The sequence below is a fragment of the Orbicella faveolata genome, unplaced genomic scaffold (assembly GCF_042242905.1).
Source record: "Orbicella faveolata isolate gen_17 unplaced genomic scaffold, um_ofav_v1 contig_12, whole genome shotgun sequence".
In the NCBI taxonomy this organism is placed as follows: domain Eukaryota; kingdom Metazoa; phylum Cnidaria; class Anthozoa; order Scleractinia; family Merulinidae; genus Orbicella; species Orbicella faveolata.
Window position 1 is genome coordinate 3,332,983 of NW_028301539.1, and position 19,589 is coordinate 3,352,571.

Genomic DNA, 19,589 nt, shown 5'->3' on the forward strand with positions numbered 1-19,589 from the left:
AGTTTACTAAACTACTTATCATGAATTGGATGGTACAGTGTAGAATATTAGATGACTAAAAATAAATCTTAAAAAAAATCACCAAATGAATTTAAAATATGCTGCATGTAGATGTACATAAATTTGACAATGATAATTAAAAAACACCCCAATACATTGTACATTACATGTATATGGTCGAACAATGTGCAGTTCCTGAAAATATCCATACTCCCCCCACAGAAGGGATTTTCCTGGGGGTGGGAGATTCTAAGACCAAAAAATTTAAAGAAATGTATGAAGATTGACTGGAATTTCCAGAGGGGTGGGGATCTTAGAAAAAATCCCTTCTGTGGGTAAGGTATGGATATTTTCTGGAAATACACAATACAAACTGAGCAGAGGGAAAAAAATTCCTCATTTCAATTAACTTAATTACATAAACATTGTACACTTTGGTCAAAATCGAATGGAAAAAGAGCAAATGAAAATTGCGTGTGAAGAAGATTAGTAATAATCAAAGACCAGAATTTCTCTTTAAAGCTGATCTGTGAGTAATAAACCAATTCAGATCAAATGTGGTCACCATTTCTTCAGGGAGAATTGAATGATAATTATCCCAGAGTGAAAGAGATTGGGTACAGTGCTTAGAGGCAACAAGAAAGTTACTGGGGAACATCCACAATCCACCAACCAGGAACTCGTTTCTGGCTAGTTATTTGACTTCACGCTAAATTAAAGCAAACCACTTTAAATTTACTCAAATTACCAGAGCATCTTCTCAGGTGTATGAACAGGTAGTACCAGCAATTGTTACACCAATGCAAAATAATCTGTAAGCAATAAGCCTCCACCCCACAGGTACCAGAAATCACAATTATGTTAAAAGAATATTCTTCTCCATATTTCAGTTCATTACCCAATAATTTTTTCCATGACCAACAAAATTATATTACCATTAGTATTATCAATTTGTGATTTCAGAGCAGCATGCATATGGAAGGTTAACTGTCATTTGAGAAAGAAACAGTTATGCAGCCAGATTTCAGGCCAGTTCAGAGCTGCCAGTGAGAAAGCTCCCTATCCTAATTAAAAGTACTTTTTCTATAACTTTAATTTTTTTTAAGAATTTGCAGAAAGAACTAATGTAATAATCAAAAGTACATTAAATCTCTAGGTTTTAAACGTTCCATGCTGGTGGCTTTTTTAAATGTAGTTTAAAATGTACATCAATTATCATTTGATGAATCGACATTTAAACTTAAAACTTAACAACATTAAATTACTTTAGGGTGAAATCTAAACAAGTGCTGTATCGTCCCCAAATTTTTTTCCCGGAAGTTTTAGGCTTCTTTTAATACAAGACATTTTAGGTAACGATGGACCCTCCATTTGTTTACCTTCCAGGAAAATAATAATCGAACAAATTTTAACGCCACGCCACAACATTATTTTAATAGACTAGTTGTAAACAAGCTGGCACGGGGCGGATTCGTGTAATAACAGTCCAGGAAAAAGAAATCAACTAAAAAAATAGGAGACGAAGACAAAATTACCTTAATCGAGCGATAAATATTAAATAACGACAATCAAAGTGTAAGCTTTTGAAAATATTGTTTAATAATATAAGCTTAAATTGAGCGCAAAAAGTTCCTGAAATCCGAGTGGATTGTCCGTGATTTTTATATCAATTTGCCTGTAACATGGAAGTTTATGAACAATTCAAAGCCATTTAGATAGCCTTGGACAGCAGTAAAAAATATTAAAGATTTATGGGATTAAACCGCAATTACAATGTGTGCGACATTTTCAAGATCCCACTTGTAGACAAGAACTTCCGATCGATCCTCTCTCTGACATGAGCTTGCATAACCTTAGAATTATTAGACTTCATTTTACCTTTGACTTGAACCTTCTTTCCCGTTCCTTTAGGCAGCCAGGGCAGCTGTTTTCCATTGAAATACAGTTCCTAGGACTTATATTTGTCGGTCACATCCACTGACCCACGAGGAAGGAAAACAGATACGGTATAGCGCATTCCTGAAACCGAACAAAGCTCGTTCACCCCGTGTTACAAGATGATTCTAACGATTTTCCAAGTTCTGATTCGTTGCATTAACTCTAAACCTCAGCTGTAAAATGTACCCCTTCTAAGTGAATTCGATTCATGACGCCATTCAAGGCAAATGCCTTCTTTCCACGACTTACACAAGGGCCTAAAAACACTATAATTGCACAGAACAATGAAGGCAGCGCTGCGTGAAACATGGCGTCCTTTTGTTGGAAAAACAAACGGTGGTGCTGATAGAGACAATGGCGGGAAAATTGTTGCTATGGTTCCGAACAAAGAGGTTTCTCATGTGGAACCTCGGCCAGGACTGGGCTGAAAATTTGATTACTTCTGACAGGAGCTGACTTTAAAACGAAGTAACTAAACTAAAAAAAACTTCCATATTGTATTAAAATCATTCATTAAAATCTGATTGGCGCAAGTCTTATTCATACTATTTTTAATTGCATTTTTAGCCAATTAGTCAACATTATAAAAGTTCAGACAACTTTTAAATTACAAACGCTTTTTTTTATATCGGATTTCAAAGTGTAAAACAATGAATTGACTAAATTTAATCCAAGCAACTCAAGCGACGTTGACGGCAAAATAGTTGCTCTATTTTCCGCGAAGCAGGGATTCGATGTGTTGATCTGAGCACGCGACAAAAACGTTCCGATATGTACTTTGCCGTTTTGCCGGTCTAACCCGGGCGATCTAAGCCCGCCGGGCGAACAATGAAAGGGAAGTTCTCTCTTCTGATTTTTGCCGCCTCGAAGGGGAAAGGAGATCTATGTGATCGACTGATCTTGAGTTTCGGCCTCCCAAATAATATGCAACTAATGTATTTTATAGCGCAAAAGCAAAATGCTTCAGACAGCCTGTAACTCAGGTACGTAACGAGATTAACGCGACGGCGAAGTCACGCCAGGACAGTCATCACAAGACGGTACCGCTTACGAGGGTAAACAATATTTATAACAGTTGTAAATGCTGGTATTATCCTTGTGGGAGACGTTATTAATACAATGAAAAGTACGCATGCGCATTTGTCTCAAGTAAAAATTTGCAGCCCGTGAAGGAAGCCACGTAAAACTGGATGGAGTTAAACTTTTAACAAACCCAAGATTTTGAGTAAACGTGAAATTTTGAATAAAAACATACGACTGCGCAACGGCATTAAATTTGGAAGCGGAGACTAGAAAACAGGCCCTGAAAAAGCAAGATATGCAAAATGTAGATAGTTTCACAAGAATAGTTTTTATTGATATGAACTATTGGAACTGTTTTGTTTGTTTGTTTTTTTTGTTTACTTTTATGAACTAATATTATGACTAAATAACATTCGTATATCTCAGCAGCGTTTTCTGTTACTGTACAGTTGTAAATATAAAATACATATTCATAAACTGTATTTTAAGCGTATAAACTGAATTCATTTGAGTCTACTCCACGGTACCCTAAAAGCTTCAAAATGTCAGGGATTTTACTGCGACCTTTTGATTGGAGATATACAAGTGTTTGATAGCGTATATACAATGCATTTAATTTTAACAGATCCGCTCAAATGTTTTAAAATTTGTTTTAACCTAAGCTTTGCGTTTCAATTAAAAGATTTACAGAAAAAATGAATTTAAAACGGAGCTATGATTCCCAAAATGTGAACTACGTCTTGCTCCTCATGGAGGATCGATTTCATCTAAGTTCAATTCCTTTTTGACCTAGGACTACGTACTTCATTTGAAACGAAAAACGATCAATATTTGAGGTATCAGTGGCGAACTATTCCATTTTAATTCAGAGGGTGGGTTTTTCGAATTTATTTTTCTTATCGAGTTACTGTTGAAATCTGTTAAATACTAATATATTGTCCCTTGTTATGATCATTTCCTTCAGTTAGTTTCCAGGATATGGGTTAGGATTCAATTTATTCAGTATATTATTCTCTGTCCTGATAAAAAGAAAATCAGTTCTCGAAAAAAGCTATCTACATTGTTTATGTTCCTTGTTTAAAATCTCTCTTTGATGCAAACTTCGAAGGGTCCAGGCATTAAAACAACGCCCACACGGCCTGTCAGATCAGGAAGCGGTTTATCAGGAGGATTTTCAATTTTGAATTGATGTAGGAACCTGGAAACGATTAAAAACATCTCGGTCTTAGCCAGCGACTCGCCCAGGCAACCACGCCTTCCAGCGCTGAAAGGCAGATAGCTACGAACTCCAGCGGCAGAAACTTTTCTTTCTGAGCTGCCAAACTTCCCTTCTTTGTCCAAGAACCTCTCGGGGTTAAACACTTCTGGCTTCTCCCATTCGTCTTTGTCGTGATGCATAGCCCACACGTTTGTAATCAGCATGGTGTCCTTTGGCACATCATAGCCTCCAAGTGTCGTGTCGCAAGTTGCTTTATGAGGAAGCGACAGAGGCACGGTGGCTGCAATGCGGAGGACCTCGGCAATGGTGGACTCCAAATATGGCAAGTTCCCGCGATCTTTCAAGCACGGCATGCGGCCACAGCCGATGACATCATCCAGCTCAGCATGAAGGCGCGCTTGGACCTTTGGGTAGTGGGCCATGTAGGCAAAAAGCCATCGCAGGGTGGTGGCCGTTGTCTCGAGGCCAGCATTAAAAACATCGTTCATAGTCATCACAATGTGATCTTCAGTCAACAGCTGCTCGACTTTTCCATCTTCTTCCTTGGCTTCGTGGTAAGCCTTCAACAGCGCATCGGTCAAATCCTCCATCTCGAAGTTATTGTTCGCGTTATCCTCTTCGAATCTCTTCTTGTGCTCCCGGTATTTAGTACCCAGGATGTCATCTCTGATGGCTCTTGATTTGCGGAGAGTTTTCACGTCTTCCAAGGGGAGAAATCGCAGCCACGGAAGCAAGTCTAAAATGTGATAGCTTCCAAATAGCCTGATAAAATCATCATTGTACTCGATTATGCGCTGAAATTCTTCGTCTTCGATATCATAGCTTTCACCATAAACAACAGCGCAGATGACGTTCAAAACTGTTAGTTGAAGGTCGTTCTTGGGGTCAAGAGGTTCGCCTTCGTGCGCGGAGATTCGTTTCGCTAATTGGCTAACTTCGCTACAGATCAGCCCCTCCAGGTGCTGCAAGCCACTTCCGTACATGCGCAGTGCAGAGTGTGCGATCTTTCGTAGAAGAATCATGGTTTGCGTGAAGTCGGCGCAAATTATGTCTTTGCCTCCGCGAGACAGATAACCGCTGATGAAGGTTGAAGGCCTTCCTGAAAAATCGTCTCGCTTGGTGAGCAGCGCCTCCCGCGCCAGATCTATTGAATTAATTACGACACATCGCTGACCGCCGGGTAGGTAGAGCGTGAAGATTTTCCCATACTCCTCAGCGAGCTCAGTCATTGCCTGGTGACCAGGTTTTCCCGCCAGACGAAGCATGTTGCCGATCAGCGGGTAGGGACTGGGGCCAGGTGCGAGAGATAACACTTTCTGTCCACGAGCACGTTGGATCAGGAATATGATGAGCATAACACAGGAGCAAACTAGGGCGATTTCCAAAATCATCTTTGAAGAATTCTGAAAAAGACGAGTAGTAATTGACTAGTTACACGCGTTCGAAGTTTTTAAATAACCTTAAATATTCGGCTACCTACTCTGAGCATCAACAAAACCCCACAGGTTTACGCCGGTTTCCTCGTTAGCTCACCAGCGGGTGTCGAGCGAAGTTTATTGAGTTGATTGACCTGCCCAGCGGGTGTTAATGCGTCAAATGGCCTTTTTTTAGAAATCGATACTTTAATCTTCTTCAAAAAGCCGCAAACAGACTTTGACAGGTCAGTACATGACGACGCGTTCAAAAAAAGCGAGACTTGTTCAGTTCAACTGAATAAGTCTCGTTTCTTTTTACCGACCGAATTTTCTCGAGGTTGAAAATTTTATTTTTGCAATTTTTGTTTTATTTTTTTTTTTTTTCGTTAAAACTCTTTATTTACTTTTCCCGTTTCTTGTGGAAATGCCAAAAAGTGTATTATACACGACTAAGCCCCTTTAATAGGGAGAACTTCGCACATAATTTTGCTTGTTTTATATTTTTATCATCATACGGTCTTTCTCAGGTCAGAGTCAAAATGTTTATCAAACTGAACTTTGTTACTGAGTTATATTTAGTCGCCACTTTCCATTTTAATTAGCAGACGGGCCGAATGAGCGCGATCTTGACCTTAAACTATTTTTAAAAAACTGTTTTCCAATTCGACGCAGGCGATATCCTGACTATAAAGTTTCAGGCCATATGAAACGGACCGTACCTGATTCGACTGAATTCCCAACCTTCCCAAATTGGAAGTTGATATACTTATAAATACAGCTCGAAAAAGATCAGACTTCAAAGATAAACCGCTTTATATTTAGGTTACAATTATGGCTAGCTTACATGAGCCGCCTTGGATTTCACGTTAGTCGATTTGAATTCGCTCAAGGCTCTTGACCTTAGCATTCATACATAAACATAAACACGTGCACGTGGTTAACGCTAAACGAGCACGTGGAAAGGACAGAAAAGAACAAAATCCACTTTTTAGCCAATCAAATTCGTAGCATCAAGGCCAATCATAGCTTGACCGGCTTATGGAATTTTTTTCAGATAAAACAAAGCCTGTATTTTGGACAAAAGTCACGTTGCGTTTATCATCGCCATCTCAAAGAGGATTTGTTCCAAATACTTAATTTGCCTTTCCGGACTTTGTGCTAGTCACACAATTTCTATTATCTTAACATGCATGTAACAGAAATTTAAGTCACATGTTATCTATTTCTTTAAAGTCGCGGCTTTCAAACAGAGACATCCAATTTTGGAGAAAAATCAGGGGAAAACAGCTCTTATTTACAAGTTACAACAGGGACGCACCAGGCTTAATAGATCAGGCACAACATGCCTGAGACCGTGTTCAATTTTTCTGGGTAAACCTTTCACTATCAACCGTTACCAAAGCCTCACGCATGTATTAGTACTGCACATGGGTTAGGTTCACGTGTTAGGTTAAAGAAGTCGTTGTGAAGTGAGTGAAAACACCGTCAATATCTGTACTCCACGACACATGTAGTCTGCAAGAATTAAACTTTCAAGAGAGATAACTATGTTGCCAAAGTACAACTGAGAAAACATAGCTGCTCGCTGAATAGGACAGGAGATTAAATCAAGCACTCTATATTTTGCAAGCGCCACACTAAGGGCCGGTCATTATAAGCAGGTTAGGATCGGTTCCTTTCAAACTCCCCGAAATTTAGTAAAAATGCATAAACTCTTGAACTTTTTAAAGCTCTATAGAACTACAACTTTTTGTTTGCTTCCTCTTTGCAATAAATTTGAAACAACGTGTATACTTCCCTTTTAAAAGAAACCAAAACTGACTTGATATGAGATATTGAAGTTCGACAATTAACTATATTATCGAAGACACACACTGGATAAAAGTGAGCTGAAAAATGAGCAAGAAGAATTGGAGTATTCTGTTTCTTTGAAATCCTGATCATGCTTAATGAAAGTTCTGGGTTTTTGAGCTATTTAAACATTGCTAGCAATAATAACGATATGTGTAAACATTCGAGGTCTAATTAACTTCAGCTAGTCTTATTTACAAGCCAAAAAGTTGTGGATTGGAAAGATCAAAAGACTTGTAAAAATTTCTCGCGAAATTTGTCCTGCTTCAATTTCCCGGAATTATCTTGAATGCAAAAATTTCTTTGATTCGCACTGTTGCGATGGGCGTTAACAGAGCTCTTGAACTGCACTATGTACAAGAACTACTCCAAAAAAAATAGCCGCTATAACATTGTTATTTCAACTTATGAACTCCACGATTGCACGATAACCCCCAGAGCTTACACGAAACATCAAGATGTTACCCCAGAGAAAAAATGTTAACTACCTAAAGGCTCGCCGTTCGCCGGTTCGAAGTACAGCTTTGCGAATGCCTCGAGAACCCATTTGAGGTCAAACAGCAAACTGGGAAAACTTTACTCGTCACGCCAAAAAGTTTTCAAAAAGTATCACAATCTGCGGTGTTTGAATTAGAATTCAGCAAGCGTACCTTGATTGCAAGGAGAACCGGATTTTCTCTGTTCTGTTCTTCACCAGATCGCGCTCTCAGGTCTGCACTTCGCGAGACGACAGCCCACAGACAAGAAACTATGTTAGAGATGCTTATATAGACGAAGACTACGTGACAAACATGACGTTCTCCGCATGTTTACACGCGTGTCGCTGTACGTCTCGGCCGAGGATAAAATTAGAAACTCAAGTCCGCATAGCGTGAAATCTCATTGATTTAAATGAATCACGGCGCTGTGATTATTAATGACTTTTTCAACGCCCACGTGTTTGGCGGGCCCTAGAGTGAGGGTTTATCGAATCTACATAGAAATAGGCGGTTGTAACGAGATGCACCAGCTTGTAATACATCAGATTGCACAACTACAGTATTTTTCATAGCTCCCCCATTGACAAGAAGTGTAACCCAACCTTGAAATAAACAGTGTTTCTTGGCATGGAGTCACGTTTTTGTTCCACTTCACGAAACAACAGAAGTACATCAGCATATTCCGTAGACAGTCTCGTTGTAATTTATTTTTGTCGAACTGTGTTTGTTTGTCGCGTAATGCCATGGAGATAACAGCCGTTCTCGAAAAGCTAATATTTGCTTTTGTACTTTTTATTATATTAGGACACGAAGGGATGTCGAAATCGCGTTTTGAGGGTCCAAATTCTATTTCCTTGAGCGAGTTTTTCATCTGCTCTTGTGAATATTTTTAAGAAGCCAGCTATACAAGTTGATCAATTATTACATAATAACTGCATTTAATTCTGCAGAATTCGTGAAGAAATTTTGTCTTCTGCAGATATTACACCTCAAAAACCGCTAGATTCCGCACACAGTCATAGACCACGGCTACCATGATCTGAGAGCTAATTAACTACTTAGTCTCAAAGGTCAGGTCACGCGATGCAATTTTTCCGCGTCCACGTGTTGGGAGGTCGAGATCACGTAAACAAAGATTATTCAACATGCATGGCTGTAGAATCGATTGTAAACACAACTGAAGACCTTAGAGAGCTCACGTACACTGAAATAAAATGCTTTGTTATGTTCTGCAAAGAAATGCAATGTCATGTTGGTATGACAAAGTAAACTAGAGTTCATGCTGGGAAATTATCAGTCTAAACAATATATGTTGCACCGGTGGAACTAACATTTTAAGATTACATAAAGCTCTCTGTTATCTTGGGGGGTGAAAAGATGTATTTCTGAGCGCATTTTTGGATGCAGAATATTCGGTTTCTCTCATGAATATTTCAAATAGTTGGAACAATGAGTTTTAATTTCTTTTCTTGCCGTTATCAAAAAATCACAGCAAGTAAGCTTGAAAGTAAACTTATATAAATACGATTTTATTGATGCAATATAGAAATTTAAACACAGTATCCAAAGCAAACCTCGTGACCTTCTTAGATTAGATGAAGCGAGAATCTAAATATAGCACGAATTAAAGGCAATCTTAAGCCACACAGACAGACAATCTCGGATTATTAAAGACAAAGACCTGCTCTTAGCAGTTCAAAGCTAAATATTTTTTATATACGTGTTATATTGTTAAGTGAATCAGTCTGGGAGAAAAATGAGCACGTACATTCAGTTTACAGGGTTAATTCTAGAAGAGAAATGTTAGTAATTAAATGTTAGGAATTACAGAAAGTTGAAGTAAAGTGTTGACCGGAGGTAATTTTCATCAAAATAATTTTTCCGTTTGATTATTATAGATTGCATGCCAACCCGGCTGTAAGAAAAATGACTTAGCGAAACAGATGGAGCAACAAGGAAATCTCGACTTTGTTGGCACCCTTGTGCAAAAGCTAAGTGCCAAACAAAAGTGCCAAACAATTTATTGTAAGTGCTGTCAATTTGAGGGCAAAATGTACTCGTTTTTCATCCTGTTATGGACCAGATTCAAATATTGGTTTGCGGTTTAGTGGTGAAGGTCACTGTGAAAAGGGAAATGTCCGAAAAAGTGATGTTCTACTCATACTGCATTGATTGTTCAGCTCTGACGTGGCCTAAAAGTGCAAATGCCACTAACCGGCAACCGGTATTTCATGGCGTTTGTTTCTTTCATACACTGATTTTTCTCTGCCTCTACCCAGGAGACCAGTCTTTTTGATAAGCAAAACAGATTGTAATATCAGAAAAACTTCAAGGAAATCAAGTATGTCCCGTTAAAGGCCTAGGTTTGAAGGCCAACTGAAATGTGATGCATCTAGCTCTGTCTGTTGCTCTGCAAGCTTTTTCTTAACCAGTTAGGCTAACAAAAACTGAAGTCCGGCGTATGCAAAGTGCGATTTTTGGAGCCTACGAGTTTCGTTGAGAAATGAATCTAAAGAATATAGTTACAGGCAAAGTCCAAGGTTGACCTTTTTACTTGGACTTTCATCTACAATTAGTCGAAAACTTGACGAACTGTTTCCAAATTAAGATCACTTTACAAAGATAACCTTATTGACACAAAGTGATTCAAAAGAACACTGTTTAAAACACTATGAACATTTTAAAGTAACGTTCTATACATGTTAATCCGTTTTAAATCAGAAATAGGTCATTTTCCCTTTCATACGTTCGCCTTAAATTTTTTTTTTATCCGTAGCTAACTTTTTGATGTGAAAGTAGCGAACTTAGAGGTTCTCGTGATAATATTTTACATATTTTCCTGTCTTGTTTTTGATGTACTGCATGAGGTCAAATTTTTATGTCTGGGACATAATTAGCAGAGTTAAGTTTCCAGTTTCTTCAACCATTGTTTTTGTACACTTCAGAAATCATTGATTCGTTCAGAAGTCACGAAGTTCCAACCAAAATGTATATTAAGAATGATTACTTAATGCTTTATTTTATTCCTCGAGTTAAAAAGTCGTGTTTTAAGAAATTGGCATGGTGCATTTCTTAGTCACTGCTGTTTGTAATTTGAAGACTAAGTCCCAATGCAACCGAAAAAATGGGAGAAATCACTTCATGATCATGAACGCGTACATCTTCCTAATTACAAGAAAAACAGAAATGCTGACAGGCTCCACATTCACTCGGAACCTTTCCAAGAAAGCTCGTGCTCATCGCACGTACATAGGTCTGCAGCACGTGCAAAGATATTTCGAGAACTAATCTCTTTAATGACGATGATGATTTTAATTTTGTCGAGACAGCATCCGTATTTATCCTTGCAAACTAAACACGATAAATTTTCATGTGTTGCCTTTTCTAGCCCATAGAAAGATAATTATAAATAAAAAGCCGAGGCGCCCTTACATAGTGTTGGCTTATTTCAATTTATTTAAATGACATTTCTTCCAGACCTTCTAGTTTGAAATTCAAACTGTTTTCCTTTCTGTGTTATCCAGATACAGATCATCATTCCCTATATATTTTATCCGTAAAATACCTTAGTGTCTGAAGCAGAATTTATCAGAAATCGAATTTTCGGAAGGCGGAAAGGGGTGATTGAAAAGAGATCTTCACGATGCCTTTTGGAAGCAGTTTTCAAAATTTATCAGATACCGCGGCCAAGATCCTTCGAGTTTTAGCTATGCTGGTTTCAAGTATTTGAGTAAAGCACAACCTCCCTGTTTAAATTACAGGTTTGGAATTAATTTTTTGAAAACTTCGTGCAGACAACGACTTCAGATATTTAAATAAAGTGTTCACTTATTTAAAACAGTGCAGCTGCGAATACAGTTGGACTCCACTAATTTAAACTCGGTTGTTTCAAATTCCCCGTTATTTAGAACTCAAAATCATTTCTCTTGAATTTGCTCTTCAGTCATTGACTATGGTCTATTTCGAACTCTCGCTATTTCGAACTATTTTCCATTTCCCTGAGAGTTCGAAATAGAGGGATTCAACTGCCGATTAGAAATATAAAGTATTGAATCTAATACATTTGTGTGTGGCTTCACGGTGTGTGCGTGATCGTAGCCTTAAGAGCGTACCCATCCAACGTCAGCTTTTTTTCGTTTAGGTCACAGAAAGCTCGTTTAGGTAATCAATTTTTGTCTCATTGGCTAATTAGTATATATATATTATATTAGTAACTAAGTTAATGAATACAGCCGAATTAAAAATATATGGCAACTTTCGACCGTGGGCACGTAGACTATCCTATGTCTGGCCGCTCACAACTCGCTCAACCGCAGCCTGAGTAGGTACGAACCATGCGACAATACAATCAATTAAGAGGGTGGTTTTGCGCATTGCGGTTAAACTTGCGTCAAACGCTAGCTACGTAAATGAGCCGCCTAACGGAAAGTTCTGAAGGTAGCAACCCTCTTCACTTCTAGATTTAGCACAGAAACCTGAATTGGTACTTGAGGAAGTAGCTTAAGTGTACACTATATTTACATACGAGATGAGCTGTTTCTTGCATTAGATCAGTTTATTTCCCAGTTCCATGCAAGAAGTCTTTTGGGGGGGGGGGAGGGGGGGGGGTTGATTCCCCCTTTCTCAGTTGAGTAAGCGGCGCAACTTATTCCAGCAACCGTGATATTATAAAGACTCGCGTGGGTGGAAAGAGAGAATATATACAACTTTGGTTTGTAAGAAAATTCCGTCAACTTAATTCATATCTTCTTGCCAATTGTGAAAGGCAATCATAGTAGAATTAACACAGTACGTGTCCTTGGTATTTGTTATAATCGTTTGAATTGGTAAGCCGGGTACCGGCTACTAATATTGCCGAACAGAAATTCGTATTACTGAACCTTTATTGCGCAGTGTACTGTCAAACTAGTAATACAGGGAAATAGTGATCATTTTAAAATCTCTTTAAATTCCACGGGGGATACCGTTTGTCAGTAGAGTTTGAAAACGGAGGGCAAGCATTTAAGAAATACCGCATATCCGAAATTAAAGTTTAGAAAAGTGATCTCAATGTGACTGGTTTGCAATAGCGACACATCCAGTGACCGCATTTCGCTCTCAAGTTTTCAAAATGACGGAACTTCGGGAGAAACTACTTCTTCTGAAGGCAGATAACTGATCAACAACTGCTTCAGTCGAATTAACATCCTTTAAATTATTCTACTGATATATCTTTTTTAACTAAATCAAGAACTTTTAATTTAGTCTTCCCTAAGAATTTGGCATCCATGTGTATATGCTCGATATGTTTCTCTAGCATCTTGAAGCCGAATCAATTTTTTCTTCGCCGATAAACTTTATGTTTATTGGTGGATTCAACTGTAACGCTAACGTTCAGTTTAACAACTTGGTAGATCCAAAGTTTTACATACAAGACCAATTTGAGCCTCGTTTAATGTGTGACGGTGTCTAATGTAGTTACATGTATGTCGCAAGCATGAAACAGGCCTTACCGGTCAGGAATACTGTACACGAGACGAACATATATATGGCTTGCAAAAGTCACGTGCTCGAACGCGAAAAAACGACTAAAACGTTTTTGTTCTTGTCTTTCGAAGCACTAGCTTATACGTATCTACAATTAGTAGTTAATATGTTCAGTACTTTACCAAGTAAAACCTGCGACACAAATTCCACCTCCACGGGATCTGTGATATTATAGTGGCGACCCATTGTAAGTTTGCGACACTGATAATTGCTCAGTTCGGCCGGCGTTGCGTTGCCTTGCAGTTATGAAGAATACTGATCGAGAAAAAACGCCCGGCCACAATTTAAAGGAAAGTGTAAGCAACAAAGGAAGTTGTTTCTGATTTTCGGCGTTGCTTCGTTGACCACACCGTTATGCCGGAATGAACACTAATCGCGAAAAAACGTCTGCATGGCTACAACTTAAAGAAATGGGTTTACAAGCAAAGGAAGTTGTTTTCTGATTACCCGCCTTTCAACATATCATACGCCTACACTAGGGAGTTTAAGAAAGCCACAACGGCAACGGCAATGGGAACGTCGCTAAACAAAAGTTTCAATGAGCAGGACAATGGCTGTGCTTGTCGGCTTAATATAATTCTTGATACATTTCTTGACCGTCCTCTGCAAAACAGCAGCCTGCAATGACCCACAACGGCTAATTTTTTTTAAATTTCTCAGACAGTTTCAAATTTATCGCTGTGTTCCAGATTTAGTCTTGTGTTAGTCGGTTTTGACAGTGACAGTGATAAACAAAGTAAATGACTTTAGAGTACCGCGAGATTCGTAAAGGTAAAATACAAATTTTATTTTTTAATCGACGTTGTCCTCAGCGTCGCCGTTGTGGCTACTTAAGCTCCTTACTAAACTGGAAACCACAGTATCTCGTGAGACGGATAGCTTTTCAAAAGAACTGGCTAAGGACCGTCTCGAAACCTCCAGTAACACTAATAAAGGCGCCAAATCACTGAGTGTTTACTTGTTTCAATTTATGCATCTGCACGTTTGGTCACGATAAGGAATAAGCCTTGTTGTCTCAAAACAGTTGATTACAATAGTCTTTTTGGCGACAAATTCCTCATGAACAATGAGACAAAAAAATAAAATAGTTAGGACTCACAGATCGTAAGTTATTTTTATAAGTGTCGGACTTACGTAAGTGTATAGCTCTCGATTGTTGCAAGAGCGAAGTTTTTGCCATGAAAATAGCCTAGCCTACTTTATGATTAAAGAGTTTTATTGTGTGGTACTAAGAGCTCATCTGCAGAGTTATACTTCCTTCAAGGCCAAAGTCACGACGGATTATACTAGTGAAGCGTGAATTTCATTTGCACAAAGACATAAAGTTCTCCCATTTGTCAGTTAAAGCTCTAAATGTTACATTTGCTTCGATGTTAGTTTAGCAGTTGATAGTTGATTCAGTCAAGATCATCCGGTCGGATTCTCCAGAATCGAGAATTAAGTTCTGATCATGAGTTAATTCTCGTCACCTTATGGATGACAAAAAAATCTAAAACATTCTGGCGGGAATACGGGTGTTCATAATTGTGACTCGAAGAAAAGAGTAGGGGGTGATAACAAAGTCCGATCGTAAAAAAAGGCATTCTTTACATTGTGCGCATTTTTGAGGGCTATTACAGATCGCAGTTTTGAAAAGATTTCAAGAGATGGAAACCGTATATGTCTAAAAACAAACTGATGTCCATCGCTGTTGCCTCTAGTGTTTCGTTCTTCTTCTCGAGCGAGACAAATCATCTATTTGTCAACGTGAAGGCCCTCGGACCGGCTACCGGAGACACGTGCTTGGTGACCGGAAGCTGCGGTTGTTGCCAGGTCATTACACGAACACATACGGACACATATTTAACCAAGCGTGCCGTCGTATGATTAATGAAATTGGTCCAAAGATAGGGATCGATTTGTTTAATAGACTCACGTCCTTAATTATCATCGAGAAGGATGCGCGCAAAGTTTTTTGATCAGATGACAGTAAACTACATTAGGCCTCTGTAACAACTTTACACAATAGTTGTTATCTTGGCTCAGACAAAGTGTTGAGCAGTATTATAAAGTATTAATCCATGCAAGGGTGGTCTTTGAAGTTTATTTAAGAGGCTTTCTCCGGTACCATTTCCGATCCAAAGCGATCTTATTTACAAAAATGTTAAGACTCTGTCATGTTTGCATAGCTCGAAATAGAACTAGTGATTGTAGCCGGATTTAGTCTTGAATTTTGCTGGAGCACGTAACATGTGAACCCTGGGAAGAGGTGATGGGAGAGGTGGATTAGCGGTAGGGAGGGGGGGGGGGGGCGCTACTACCTTAAGCTACAGTGGAATACGCAACACTAAAGGGTGTCATTTGTGAGCCGTTTAGGCTTGCTTTTTGGTCTGAAAGAGGTTGTGGTGTGTTCATTCTTGTCCGCAGTTAGGGATAGTTCTGGGAAAAATACTTTTATCGCTGTTGTAATTCGCTTTCTGGGAAGCGTTATCTAATTAACATTTCCAAATTGATGTCCTTCTCAATGTTTATGCAAACCGAAGAATTGACAGGTGAGTGTTTGCTCTGAAACAGGCTATTGAGTTTTGTTTCGGGTCCGTGGCAATAGGGTAGAAATTTGAAAAGCAAACATTTTGGTATGAAATAGATAAAGGTTTCAAGAAGCCCCACATCTTTACCCAAATGTTCTGGGAATAACCCCCTCCGGATATTAACAACAAACGACCGACATACAATTGTACATTCAGAAACACTCTCATATCATGCCCAGAGGAGGGTGAGTTTTTTTGTGACATTGAACGAGCGATGCATTGGGAGAGGGGTATATTTGCAGAATTTCCTTCCTAAGTTATACTATCCTTAGCAGAGAGGGTGTGCTAAGATATCATTTCTTTCCATCGTGATAAAATGTTTCTATTCGTTTCTAAAATCGTCATAAAACGCTGGTGGAAAAATTCCAAAATTTCATTGCAGTTATTTGGGTCACGTTCAGATAGGAAAACTGCATGCTTTGTTGTCTAAAGTATTTTTGGAAATCGTGCCGACCATTTCGAGTTGACTTGTACGTGACTAACTTGGAATCTACACCACGAAGACTATTTTGTTATTAATTTACTGCGCCACGAAGGCTTCTTTATTTTGCAGCTAGTGAGCACGTGCAAATGTTTGTTGGACCCAAACGAACACGTTTCACCGCGACAGAAATAGATCTGTAGAGGAGCATTCTCTTGCTGAAATTGAGCTGCGTGATTCCGGCAGAAGTGTTTGAGTAAAGCGAGCTTTGTGAGCAAAGGGTCTGAATGGGGTTCTACTGATTGCTATTTTTTTAGTGATTGCTGAGATCTGAAAGTGTGCAAAATCTTCTTAAAGCTGAGCTGAAATTTTATTTGATAGCTGAGCAATCGCCGAAGATTTAACAGCTCATACCTGAGCAACTTAAAGAGACACCCCAAGCAAATGGAATGTGGCTTTTACGGAGGGTCTTGCACGTAGTTTAGACGGAACGAGTAATAACTGGTCTCTGCCTTAACTCATCACTTTATTTTCTGGTGAACCAAAGTAAACAGGCTGTCGCTGCTGGGCAAACCAGTGAAAAGCTCACATGCAGGCGAGAACCCATTATAGTGTAGTGTATACAAAGATGGGCAAGACTGACATCAATCGGGAAGGTAATTGAAACTCGCCCTGTTTTGAAAAAGTTTGCCATTTCTAGTTCAGTGCTGTTTTGGGACACCCTTCAGAAGGAAATCAATTTGCATATGTGTCACACACTTGGGAACGGTACTTAAACTTGAGTTTTTCAGTCACGAATCAAAGCAGAATTGTACAACGCTCACCCCACGTGGCCCAATGCCTGAAAAGAAGTGAAGAGCCTTTTGTACAGAAACTCTATGAGGCACTGTTTGTTTCGGAGTTGAAGGCCAGAATGGAAAAAATAGTTGAAATTACTCACAGATTAGATATGCTAATGTTAACTTAATTTCCCCCTAGATTTAATCGCCAGACCGAAGGTGGAAGAACTTTTACCACCACGACACGTACTCAAAGCGTGGAACAGTTTATCACTGTATAAGACAAAGGGACTCGCTCATTAGTTTCGAATACGCAATGTGGAATGAACTTTTTAGTCAAGAGCAGGCTCTTCATTCCGTTTTTTAATAACAATGATGAGTTTAGATTTCGGCTATTATATCAGAGTTATATCTTATATTTTTATTACATAGTATTTGCTATTCAATTTTAATTCTTAGTGCCATCGAAATTGTAATATGAGTATTATAGAATGCCACGAGTTTATAAGCTTTGGATATTTAGTGTAAACCCTCTTTAAATTAAGTCTTTACTTTCCTTTAGTTTACTTTGAAGATCGCAATAAACTCTTAATATAGAATTTAATGTAATACTGCAAACAGCCCTGAGAACTTACCAAGCAGACTTAATTCACAATAAATTTTCCACCAAAAACCAGTTAAACAGCTTTGATTGTCGACTACCATACACGCATGTATTTGTGCGCATGTTCCAGATGTGATTGAAAATACACCAAAAATAGATTTTATTCGAGTATTATCGACATTAAACCTAGGGGGAGGGGGGAAGGGGGGACTTCAATATAAAAATGACGGGGGTGCTCGTCGTACCTTTCAGGGGCTAAAGAAAGCGGTTTTGATACCTCTTAATTCCGGTTCACACTAGCGACGCAAGCATAATATAAGCATAAAGGAAGCTTATGCGCTAGTGAGAACGGCTGCGAAATAAGTATAACCATAAGAATATCAAAACCTTGCGTTCTTCTTATGATTATGTCGCTGTTATGTCCAGTGAGGGCGCCGGCATGTTGCAATAAGCATACGCATAAGCATAAGCGAAAGATTTTCAGCTAATCAGCGAGCAGTTTATGCATGAAAGTTTCAGTCAATGTGTTGTTTCAGAATTGGTACTTCTTAGCGGTGAAAAAATTTCAAGCCACGCCCACAAAACAGGATCTTGGTACCTCTCAGGGATTCTTTGCAAAATTTCCGAAGAGCACCCCCGTTCTTTTTATGTGGGAGTCCCCCCAGGTATTATAGTCTTGAAGGCTTCAAACTAGCGGCGGTGATTAAGGGACTGACGATCGTGGTATCAGAGTTCCGTCACCGTGAACCCAGTCAGAGCCGTCAAAACAAACAAGTTGGGCGGACTAGCTTGAATTTTTCCATTAAAATAGACAAAATGCTAAGCATACCGTTGTAAGCCGGGAAGGTAGCGTCTAAGTCTATCTAAGCTAATGATACATATTCAACAAGTACGACTGAAATATTCCTTGTTGTCTCACAGACGATTACAATGACTATCTCATACGTCCTTTTTTCCATGCCGCATTTTCCTACCTTGAGCCTCAAATCTTAACTTCGACAATGTCTCTGGCCTTGTGTCAGTTGTTTCCTCGGCTTGCAGACTTGGCAATATCAACGTTCAAAAGGAAGACTGGTCAAAAACGCGTACCACCGCACGTTCGGTTTACAACTTGCAGGGATATTTATATTACTATTTATAGACCGTGGTAAATTGAACTCAGTGAAGAGACCGAGAACCAATTAAATTAAAGAACTCTTTGCATAGGAACAAGAGCTCTTCCGTCGCTCAATGAAACAAAGAAGAACACTGCACACAGCAAAACAAGTTTTGCGAGTCACACTTAATCTAGCCAATAGCTTCAGAGTTATTTTTTATTCGCAGTGCCACAGGGCAGGAAACTAATGAAGTAGAACAATTGACTTCTTATTCTGGCGTTGTTTGTATCATTACCGCAAAAACAACCTCTCGATCGGAAAAGAACTGCGGGCGAATTGGCCAAACTTTTACTAAAACTTTCACCTAATAGTTTAATGAAGTTTCACGGCTGTTTCTCTTTCACTGCATCACGTTGAATTCATAATAGCTAGTAAATAGGACCAACTATTCTTGGAAGCTGGAACCATTTTGTTTAATATATGTATCATGTTGCTATTAAACACTGAACTCGTATCTGATTAACCTTGATAGATCAAGTGCGTGGGTTTGCGGTGGCTCCGCCAACGCTTTGGGAAATTTGTCGAACCATTTCGTCTGGAGTAGATTCCAGAAAGCAGCAAGGCGTTTAAACAGGGACTTAGACGAAATAGAAAGATCACGAATGTT

The 19,589-nt window shown here is 39.0% G+C and overlaps 1 protein-coding gene and 1 pseudogene across 5 annotated transcripts in view; both read right to left on the minus strand.

Moving 5' to 3' along the window:
- Positions 1–2,273, minus strand: part of LOC110063650 (uncharacterized) — a 35,086-nt gene extending 32,813 nt beyond the window's left edge. The window contains exons 1-2 of one of the 2 annotated variants that reach the window (XM_020770645.2): positions 2,125–2,273; positions 1,879–2,019 (exon numbers count right to left, since the gene is read on the minus strand). In XM_020770645.2, the coding sequence (XP_020626304.2) occupies positions 1,879–1,935 (57 nt within the window). In that variant the 5' untranslated portion in view covers positions 1,936–2,019; positions 2,125–2,273. The remainder of the gene's footprint in view (positions 1–1,878; positions 2,020–2,124) is intronic. The other variant, XM_089282081.1, reaches the window with a different exon arrangement.
- Positions 2,274–3,270: 997 nt separating this feature from the next.
- On the minus strand, positions 3,271–18,950 carry LOC110063652 (steroid 17-alpha-hydroxylase/17,20 lyase pseudogene; annotated as a pseudogene). Of its 3 annotated transcripts, none has more exons than XR_016205328.1 (2): positions 18,800–18,950; positions 3,271–5,583 (listed from the first exon to the last, which is right to left on the minus strand). The product of XR_016205328.1 is annotated as a steroid 17-alpha-hydroxylase/17,20 lyase pseudogene, transcript variant X1 (transcript). The 3 variants fall into 3 exon arrangements; XR_016205330.1 differs by lacking the exon at positions 18,800–18,950 and adding an exon at positions 8,097–8,206; XR_016205329.1 differs by lacking the exon at positions 18,800–18,950 and adding an exon at positions 7,935–8,087.
- Between the last annotated feature and the right edge of the window lie 639 nt (positions 18,951–19,589).